Source organism: Loxodonta africana, chromosome 15 (genome assembly GCF_030014295.1).
Source record: "Loxodonta africana isolate mLoxAfr1 chromosome 15, mLoxAfr1.hap2, whole genome shotgun sequence".
NCBI lineage: Eukaryota > Metazoa > Chordata > Mammalia > Proboscidea > Elephantidae > Loxodonta > Loxodonta africana.
The window spans coordinates 66,591,810-66,602,280 of record NC_087356.1 but is presented as its reverse complement, the minus strand read 5'-3'; the positions used below and the strand labels follow the sequence as shown (position 1 = coordinate 66,602,280).

At 37.3% G+C, this 10,471-nt stretch overlaps 1 protein-coding gene across 2 annotated transcripts; it reads right to left on the bottom strand.

Annotated features, from left to right (window-relative positions):
- Positions 1-463: 463 nt before the first annotated feature.
- LOC100675334 (olfactory receptor 8G50-like) lies at positions 464-9,297 on the bottom strand. 2 transcript variants are annotated; one of them, XM_064268350.1, is made up of 2 exons: positions 9,286-9,297; positions 464-1,420 (listed from the first exon to the last, which is right to left on the bottom strand). In XM_064268350.1, the coding sequence occupies exons 1-2, from the start codon at positions 9,295-9,297 to the stop codon at positions 464-466; spliced, it is 969 nt and encodes a 322-aa protein (XP_064124420.1). The 2 variants fall into 2 exon arrangements, with proteins under 2 accessions (XP_064124420.1, XP_010599959.2); XM_010601657.3 differs by lacking the exon at positions 9,286-9,297 and having other exon boundaries at positions 464-1,964.
- Between the last annotated feature and the right edge of the window lie 1,174 nt (positions 9,298-10,471).

Below are 10,471 nucleotides of genomic sequence, written 5' to 3'. Positions count from 1 at the left end.
AACCCATTGCTGTAGATTCCAACTCATTGTGACCTTATAGGACAGAGTAGAACTGCCCCATAGGGTTTGCAAGGAGTGGCTGGTGAATTCAAACTGCTGACCTTTGGGTTAGCAACCAATCTCTTAACCAGTGCACCACCAGAGTTCCATTAATTATGAAAGGTAAACCTTATCTAACAAGGCGCCAAATTCCAGGTATATAAATTATAATCTCCCCACCCATATGAAGGCGTTAGAAGATATTTTAAAAAATGATTAGAGGAAATACGGGTTACTACGGGTGACCTCTGGGGCTTCCTGGAATTGACACTGCTCTCCAGGTGACTGCCCCCCATGTGACACTATGAAACCAATCCATACTTGGAATCTTTCTTCCAAATAAACAATTGCTAACAATAATTTCAGTACTTGTGTATATATATTGCTGTCTCTGAATGTATTCTTACTGAATCTTCTCCAAGAATTATACACCTTTGCTAATGCAAAATAATCTTTTCTTAATGATTTTATTGAGAGCAACTTTGACATCCTTATTCCTCAGGCTGTAGATCAGAGGGTTCAGCATTGGCACAATAATGGTATAAAACACAGAAGACACTTTGCTTTGGTCCATGGAGCTGACATTTGATGGTTGCAGGTACATGAATGCTATAGAACCATAGAAGAGTGTAACAGCCAAGATGTGGGAGCTGCATGTCCTGAAGGCTTTGGACCTGCCCTCAGTGGAGCTGATTCTCAGGATGCTGGCAATGATAGAGACATAGGAGCCAAGGATGGCCAAGGTTGGTGCAAGAATATTAAATACTGTGAAGCACAAAACTACCACTTCATTGATATAAGTGCTGGAGCACGAGAGCTCCAGTAGTGGAAAAACATCACAGAAGTAATGGTTGATTATTTTAGCCTTGCAGAAAACCACTCTTAGCATGCAAACTCTGTGAGCTGTAGCACCAATCAACCCCATCATATATACCTCAACTACCAACCAGGAGCAGACCTGATAAGACATGTTGACATTGTAAAGCAATGGGTTACAGATGGCAGTGTATCGATCATATGCCATCACAGCCAGCATATGACACTCTGCAATAGCAAAAACAATAAAGAAATAGAGCTGAATCATGCATTCAGGGTAAGAAATTGTGTTCTTCTCTGTCACAAAGTTCAGCAGCATTTTGGGAGTAATGACAGTGGATTGGCAGAGATCAATGAAGGACAAACTGCTGAGGAAATAGTACATGGGGGTGTGCAGGTAAGAACTGAACCCAATCAGTGTGATCATGCCCAGGTTCCCCATCACTGTGATCACATAGGCTCCTAGGAAGAAAAGAAAGAGGGGGAGCTGGAGTTCCGGCTTTTCTGTCAGCCCAGCAAGAATGAACTCAGTCACCGTGGAATGATTTCCTGCTGCCATTTTCTTCTGGGGATTCTATGGGGGAAGAGAAGAAGAAATTTGAGGGAGGTATTTACTTGTGGGGTGGGAAACAGATGAAATCTTATCATTCAGGTATCTCCAGTTCTCTCTCCCTGTCCCTGCTCCTTGCTGGAAGTTAAAGACTCTGGGATCCCATTATTACCAGTCATACAAACAAACATCAGGTGAAATTATTTATTTTTTTGTTTCTGTGCTACAAGGGTGGGCCTTAATACTGGCCAATCTCTGAACATCCAAACAACAGTTCTGAAAGTTAGAATATTATGTGTCCTTAGCCTTGGTGGTACAATGGTTAAGCCCTCAGCTGTTAACTGGAAGGTTGACAGTTCAAAATACGCAGTGGCTCTGTGGGAAAAGGACGTGACAATCTGCTTCTGTAAAGTTACATCCTAGAAAATCCTATAGAGGTAGTTCTACTCTGTCATGCCGGATTGATATGAGTTGAAAATCTACTCAATGGTACCACCAACAATGACAACAATGAAGCACTTTCCATGTCTGTTTCCAATCCTCTCAACTTTTCTGCAGTACAAATACCAGCACGTACTAAGTACCGGTTACAATCTAGTTGATTCTGATCATGGCAACCCCATGTGTGTCAGAGTAGAGCTGTGCTCCACAGAATGTTCAATGGCTGATATTTTGGCAATAGATCACCAGGATTTTCTTCTGAGGGACATTAACTATTTGCACTATACAGCAATTCCACAATAATCACTATTGTAATGTGCCATGAGTCGCTTCTGACTCATAACCACCCTATGTACAACAGAACAAAACATGGCTTAGTCCTTTGCCATTCTCACAATTGTTACGCTTGAGTCCATTGTTGCAACCACTGTATCAATCCATCTCGAGGGTCGCCTTCTTTTACACTATCCCTCTACTTTACCAAGCAGGATGTCCTTCTCCAGGGACAGATCCCTCCTGATAACATGTCCAAAGTATGTGAGACGAAGTCTTGTTATCCTTACTTTTAAGGAGCATTCTGGCTGTATTTATTCCAAGGTGGATTTGTTCATTCTTTTAACAGTCCATGGTATATTCAACACCATATTTCAAAGATGTCAATTCTCCCACAGTCTTCCTTATTCAGTTTCTAGCTTTCTCATGCATATGAGGCAATTGAAAACACTATGGCTTGGGTCAGGCACACCTTATTCTTAAAGGTGGAATCTTTGCTTTGTAACCCTGGTAGCATAGTGGTTAACAACTATGGCTGCTAACCAAAAGGTCAGAATTTCAAATCCACCTGGCACTTGTTGGAAACCCTATTGAGCAGTTCTACTCTGTCCTATAGGGCACTGTGAGTCAGAATTGACTCGACAGCAACAGTTCGGTTTGGTTTTTGGTTTTCATAGCAGATTTGCCCAATGATATGTACCATTTGATTTATTGACTTCTGCTTTCTTGGGTGTTGATTGTGGATCCAAGTAAAATGAAATCCTCAAGAACTGCAAACTTTTCTCTGTTTATCATGATGTTGCTTATTGGTCCATTTGTAAGGATTTTTGGATTCTTTATTTTGAGGTGTAATCCATACTGAAAGCTGTAGTCTTTGATCTTCATCAGTAAGTGCTTCAAGTCCTCTTCACTTTCAGCAGGCAAGGTTGTGTCAACTGCACATAAAAAAAATGTGCAGCATGTTGTTAATGAATCTTCCTCCAGTTCTGATGCCCTTTTCTTCTTTATTCAGCCAAGCTTCTTGGATTATTTGCTAAACATACAGACAGAATTAATGTGGTGTAATATACGACCCTGAAGCACATCTTTCCTGACTTTAAACCAAGCAGTATCCCCTTGGTCTGTTTCAACAACTGCCTCTAGATCTATTTACAGGCTCCTCCTTAGCACAATTAAATGTTCTGGATTCCCATTCTTTTCAATATTGTCCATAATTTGTTATGATCCACACAGTCGAATGCCTTTAGTCAATAAAACACAGGTAAAAATCTTTCTGTTATTTTCTGCTTTCAGCCAGAATGCATCTAACATTAGCAATGATATCTCCAGGTCCATGTCCTCTTCTGAATACAGCTTGAATTTCTGGCTGTTCCTTGTCCATGTACTGAAGCAACCACTTACGAATGATTTTCAAAAAAATTTTGTTTGTGACATTAATGATAGTGTTCCATAATTTCCACACTTGGTTGGATCACCTTTCTTTGGAATAGGCATAAATATCATTCTATTCCAGTCAGTTGGCCAGGTAGCTCTCTTCCAAATTTCTTGGCATAGATGAGTAAGCACTTCTAGTGCTTCATCCATTTGTTGGAACATCTCAACTAATATTCTTTCAACTCCTGGAGCCTTATTTTTTGCCAATACCGTCAGTGAACCTTGGACCTCTTCCTTTGTTACCATTGCTTCCTGGTCACAAGCTACCTCCCGACATGGATGAACATCAACAAATTATTTTTGGTACAGAGACTGTGTATTCCTTCCATCTTCTTTTGATGGTTTCTGCATCCTTCCCTGTTGTGCCCATAGAATCCTTCACTATTGCAACTTGAGGCTTGAATTTTCTCTTCAGTTCTTTCAACTTGAGAAATGCCAAGCAATTCCTTTTTGTTTTATAACTCCTGGCCTTTGCACATGTCATTATAGTACTTTATTTTGTCTTTTTGAGCCACCCTTTGAAATCTTCTGTTTAGTTCTTTAACTTCATCATTTCTTCTATTTCTCTAGCTATTCAAGGTTCAAGAGCAAGTTTCAGAGTCTCTTCTGACATCCATTTTGATCTATTCTTTCTTTCCTGTCTTTTTAATGACCTCTTGCTTTCTTCATATATGATGTCTTTGATGTCCTTCCACAATTCATCTGGTCTTCCATCCTGGTGTTCAACAGGTCAAATTTATTCTTCAAATGGTCTCCAAATTCAGGTGGTTTATACCCATGTTTGTTCTTTGGCTATTGTGGACTTGTTCTAATTATCTTCAGCTTCAACTTGAACTTGAATATGAGTAATTGATAGGTTGTTGAAGTCAGCCCCTGGCCTTGTTCTGATTATCTTGAGCTTTTCCAATGCCTCTTTCCACAAATGTAGTCAATTTGATTTTTGTGTATTGCATCTGGTGAGGTCCATCTGGTGGGGTCCACTTGTATAGTTGGTGGTTATGTTGTTGATAAAAGGTATTTGCAATGAAGAATTTGTTGGTCTTGCAAAATTCTATCATGTGATCTTCGACATCCTTCCTATAACCAAGGCCATATTTTCCAACTACCAGTCCTTCATCTTTGTTTCCATATTTTCCAACTACCAGTCCTTCATCTTTGTTTCCATATTTTCCAACTACCAGTCCTTCACCTTTTGCATTCCAGTCACCACTAATTATCAATGCATCCCGATTGTAGTTTTGATCAATTTCAGACTGCAAAAGCTGGTAAAAACTTCAATTTCTTCATCTTTGGCATTAGTGGTTGGTGCATAAGTTTGAATAATAGTCATATTAACTGGTCTTCCTCAAGGGATATGGATATTATCTTATCACTGATACTGTTGTACTACAAGATAGATCTTGAAGTATTATTTTTGACAATGAATGCAATGCCATTCATCTTCAAGTTGTCATTCCCAGGAATGTAGAACACGTGATTGAAAATTCAAATTGGCCAATGCCAGGCCATTTCAGCTTACTACTTCCTAAGATATCAATGTTAATGTATTCCATTTCATTTTTCATGACATCAAATTTTCCTAGATTTATGCTTCATGCATTGTCTGTTCCTAGTATTAATGGGCATTTGCAGCTCCTTCTCCTCTTTTTGAGTCATGCCACATTAGCAGATGAAGGCTCCAAAAGCTTGACTACATTCATGTCACTAAGGTCGACTCTAGTTGAGGAGGCAGCTCTTCCCCTGTTGTCTTTTGAGTGCCTTCCAAAGTGAGGCACTTATCTTCCAGCATTATGTCAGACAATATTCTTTGGATATTTCTAAGATTTTCACTGGCGAATTCCTTTCAGAAGTAGACCTCCAGTTCCTTCTTCCTAGTATGTCTTAGCCTGGAAGCTCAGCTGAAACCTGTTCACCATGGGGGACCCTGCTGGTATTTGAGTACCAGTGGCATAGCTTCCAGCAGCACAGCAACACACAAGCCTCCCCAGAGCACACAAACTGACAGATGCATAGGGTACAAAAGTGGATAGTTTCTCTGAAATGACAAAGAGATTAGAAAGGAGTGCAAGCATGAGTAGCTAGAAGGAGAAACACAAGGTGAAACAGGGAGGGACCCATACAGAGATAGACAGGATTTATCTCATACACTGATCACTTGTTTATAATGTGCCTAACTACTGGCAAATATTTAACCACAATGAACCTTAGCTACCTAATACATGAAATAAGTATACTAGTAATTGTCGTGTCTGCCTTCCTATCTTATCTCTTTGTCATATCAGAAAAAACACTAACTGCAATTAATGTGAGGGAAGTATTAATGTAAAGTACAAAAATAATACATCAACAACTATTGTACACTGGTTACCTTTTAGAGAGTACTTTGATTTCTGGCACCAATTCAAAAATATGGAAATAGTGGCTCTGAAAAGTAACAGGATAGCTAACATTTAGTATATCACTCAAATTGAACCACATCCAGGAAGGAAGTTCATTTCCTAATGAGGAGAAGCCAGAAGTTCCTAAGATTAAAGGTAAAACTCATTCATTCTGAAAACACCATGTGCTATATACTCTTATATAACCTAACATGGCTCATGAGGGTTGTGGCTTTTGTTCTGGAGGACCATGGCTGCAGAATGAAAATCTTACATGGTATTTAGGACATGTTGTCTTTGTATGTCTTATGTGCGTTTTCTTGGTGTATTTTGAACTCACTTTTGAATCAGATCTTTTATTACTCCCTCAATGACATTAAAGACCAAAGCAGAAAGAACGTATGTATCTCTGAGATGTGAGTTTTGAAGAGCACTGATGAGTTCTTGGCATGGGATACCATGATGACTGTCTATGTTCAAAAGAAAGAAATCCAAAAGACATCATCAAAGATTGATGGTGTATCAAAAACAAAGAAAAAAGTGTTGAGATAAGAATGAACGTGAGGGTGATATTACTATTTATTATAGGGTGGTATTATTCAGTGTTTACTATGTGATTAGAACTGTCTGGACAATTCATAAGTAATATTTGATATGTCTCCCCCTAGTCCATATGTGGGATGAGCTTATTATTCCCATTTTATAGATGAAAAAACTGAAACTTGAGAGACTTGAGGTGTTCATGGTGACTCTGAGGATTTTCAATACAGATGTGGACAATGGCTTCCTGATTCTACAGATAAATTTGACACACTTCTGGGAAATAAAAGTAAAAATAGAATATTCAAACTAATGCTGATATCTTCTCAAAATACCAAAGTGATAAAAAGAAAAAACCTGTGCAAAATTCATGCTAGATTAACAGTACATGAGAGCTTGAAAAAATTGTGATAGCAATAATTAACATTTTTGTGTGATTCCAATTAGACCAGCATCTAGACTAGATCCCACAGAGCTGAATCCTGCACTTGTCATTTACCCATGCTCATATTGCTCAATGAGTGGTGGATGGAGGGATATGACTAAGTTTACAACTTTAAATAAATGAAATAACAAATACCTTTCCTAAATTGTCAATTTTATCTGAAATTTTCCTGTTATAAGAACAAGGTGTCATTCTGCCACTAAAATGTTTGCTGAAGGTATTTGTGCTTACATCGTGCAAGTGATAGCTGAAAACAAGTAAATATAAAGCCAAAATTTCACCTTCCGTGTAGTCCTATGTGTTCATGTTGCAAGATGTTTCAAGTATAATACTAATGACAAAAGTTATTATAAAGTAATCTTAGTCCTTGCTGTTGGCAATTTTCACATGCTTACTACTTTTTGGATTACTATTAAAATTAAATCCTTTAAAATCTTAAATCGTTATATTTTGGAAGTTTTTTTGTTTGTTTGTTAATAGGAAATACTTTTGTTTTTGAAGCTTCTTATCTATAGTAGGGTTTACCCATGATTGTGAAAGAATTCTTTTGAATGAGGGCCTGTTAGTATGTAAGTAGCATCATAACACTACAAAGCTATGATTTAAAAGCGATTTGTCTAGAATTTAGTAATAGTACCAGAAAAACTGCTTATCTTCTCAGGTACACAATTATTTGACTTTTTTGAAAACTAAAATGAGTTCAAAATGAAGAAGGAGCAGCAGCTGGAAAATATGGTCTTGGTAATAAAAATGGCACGGGAGATCGTGTGATACAATTTTCCAAGATCAACAATTTATTAACTGGAAATACCTTTTCACAACATAAATGGTTGCTAAACAACTGGATGTCCCTGGATGGATACACAGGAATCAAATTGACTACATCTGTGGAAAGATATGATGGAGAAGCTCAGTATCATCAGCCAGAGCAAGGTCAGGAGCCAACTACAGAATCAACCATCAATTGTTCATACATAAGTTCAAACTGGAGCTGAAGAAAATTGAAGGAAGTTCACAAGAGCGAAAATGCAACTTTGAGTATATCCTGCCTGAATTTAGAGACCATATCAAGAATAGATTTGATACACTGAACTTTAATGACTAAAGAACAGGCAAGTTGTAGAATGGCACCAAGGACATCATAAATGAAGAAAGCTAAAGGTCATAAAAAGACAAAAAATAGGAGAAAAAGACCAAAAATGGATATTGGAAGAAACTTGAAACTTGTCCTTGAACATAAATTAGCTAAAGAGAAAAGAAGAAATTATGAAGTAAAAGAGCTGAACAGAAGGTTTCAAAGAATGGATCAAGAAGAAAAGCTATTATAATGAAATATGCCAAAGCCTGGAGCTCGAAAACCAAAAGAAAAGAACACGATCGATATTACTCAAGCTCAAAGAACTGAAGAAAAAAATTCAAGATTTGAGTTGCAATTTGAAGGATTTTATGGGCAAAATATTTAACACTGCAGGAAGCATTTAAAGAAGATGGCAGGAATACAAAGAGTCCTGTAACAAAAAGAATTGGTCAACATTCGTTCATTTCACGAAGTTCAAGCTTCACTGATGGCATTGCTGAAAAACACAGCTCCAGGAATTGATGGGGTATCAATTGAAATATTTCAAGAAAAGGATGCAGGCCAGAAAGCATTCACTCCTCTAGGCGAAGAAATTTGAAGGACAGCTTCCGGGCTAACCTAATAGAAGAGATCCATATACGTGCCTTCCCAAAGAAAGGTGATCCAACAGAAGGTGGAAATTTTGTAACAATACATTAATATCACAAAAAAGTAAAATTTTGCTGAAAACACTTAAAAAATGGTGTCAGCAGTACATACACAGGAAATTGCCAGAAATTCAAGTCAATTCAGTAGAGGATGTGGAACCTGGGATATCACTGCTGATGTCAGATGGATCTTGGCTGAAAGCAGAGAATAAATACCAGGAAGATGTTTCCCTGTGTTTTATTGACTAAGCAAAGCATTCAGTTCTGTGATCTTACTTAACAAATTATGGATGACATTGTGAAAAATGGGAATTCCAGAACACTTAATTGTACTTATGTGGAAACTGTACAAGACCAAGAGACAGTTGTTCAAACAGAACAAGGAGATACTACAGGGTTCAAAATCAGTAAAGTTGTATGTTAGGGTTGTATCTTTTCACCATACTTATTCTGAATGCTGAAAAATAAATCCTAAAATCTGGACTGTATGAAGGAAAACAGGGCATCAGGATTGAGCAAGGGTTCTTGATATGCTGATGACACAAAGACCTTGCCTGCTGAATGTGAAGAGGACCTGAAGCACATACTGTGAAGTTCAAAATCTACAACCTTCAGTATTGACTATACCTTAACATAAAGAAAACAAAAATCTTCATAACTGGACCAAAAAACAACATCATAATAAAGGGAGAAAAGATTGAAGTTGTCAAGGATTTCATTTTACTTGGATCCACAATCAATACCCACAGAAGCAGCAGTCATGTACTAACAAAGAATACTCCAAGGTGAAATTAGAAAAAAAATACATTTGCAATAGCATCAAAAAGAATAATCTAGAAGTAAATTAAATGAAGAAATTCAAGACATGTACACTGAAAAGTACAGAACATTTTTTAAAGAACTTAAGAAAGACCTAAGTCAATAGAATAACATCACATGTTAAGCAATCAGAAGCTTGATATTGTTAAGATGACAGTACTCCCCAAATTTATGTACAGCATCAAAGCAATTGGTATTAAACTCCCAGGTTCTTTTTTTGCAGATATTGACAAGTTCTAATCCTGAAATTCGTAAGGAAATTCAAGGGAACTTAAACAGTCAAAACAAACTTTAAGGAGAAAAAAAAAATGGAAGACTAACAATTACTCATTTCTAAATTCAATACAAAGCAACAGTAATCAAGACTGTATGATACAGGCATAAGGCCAAACATACAAATAAATGGAAAAGAATTGAAAGCCCAGAAATAAACCCATACATCTATGGTCAATTGACTTTTGACTTTTGACTAGGGTGCCAAGACCATTTGATGGGGGAAGAATACTGTCTTCAACAAATGGTGTAGGATAACTGGGTGGCCAGGTGCAAAAGAGTGAAGCTGGACCCCCTTCTTCACATCATACATAATAATTAACTCATAATACATCACTGATCTAAATGTAAAAAAGTACAACTATAACACTATTGAAAGAAATATAAGAGCAAATTTTGGGGACCTTGGATTGTGCTATGGTTTCTTAGATATGACACCAAAAGCAAAAGCAACAACAACAACAAAAATAGATTAACTGGATTGCATCAATAATAAAATAAAAAAAAATTTTGCGTCAAAAGGCATTAACAGAAACATGAAAAGACAACCTACAAAATGGAAGAAAATATTTTCAAAGCATATATCTAATAATCAACATCTGATTGACACAGCAGTCAAGAAATTAGATGACGCATTGCATTGGGCAAATCTGCTGTAAAAGACCTCTTTAAAGTGTTAAAAAGCAAAGACATCACTTTAAGGACTAAGGTGTGCCTGACCCAAGCCATGGTCTTTTC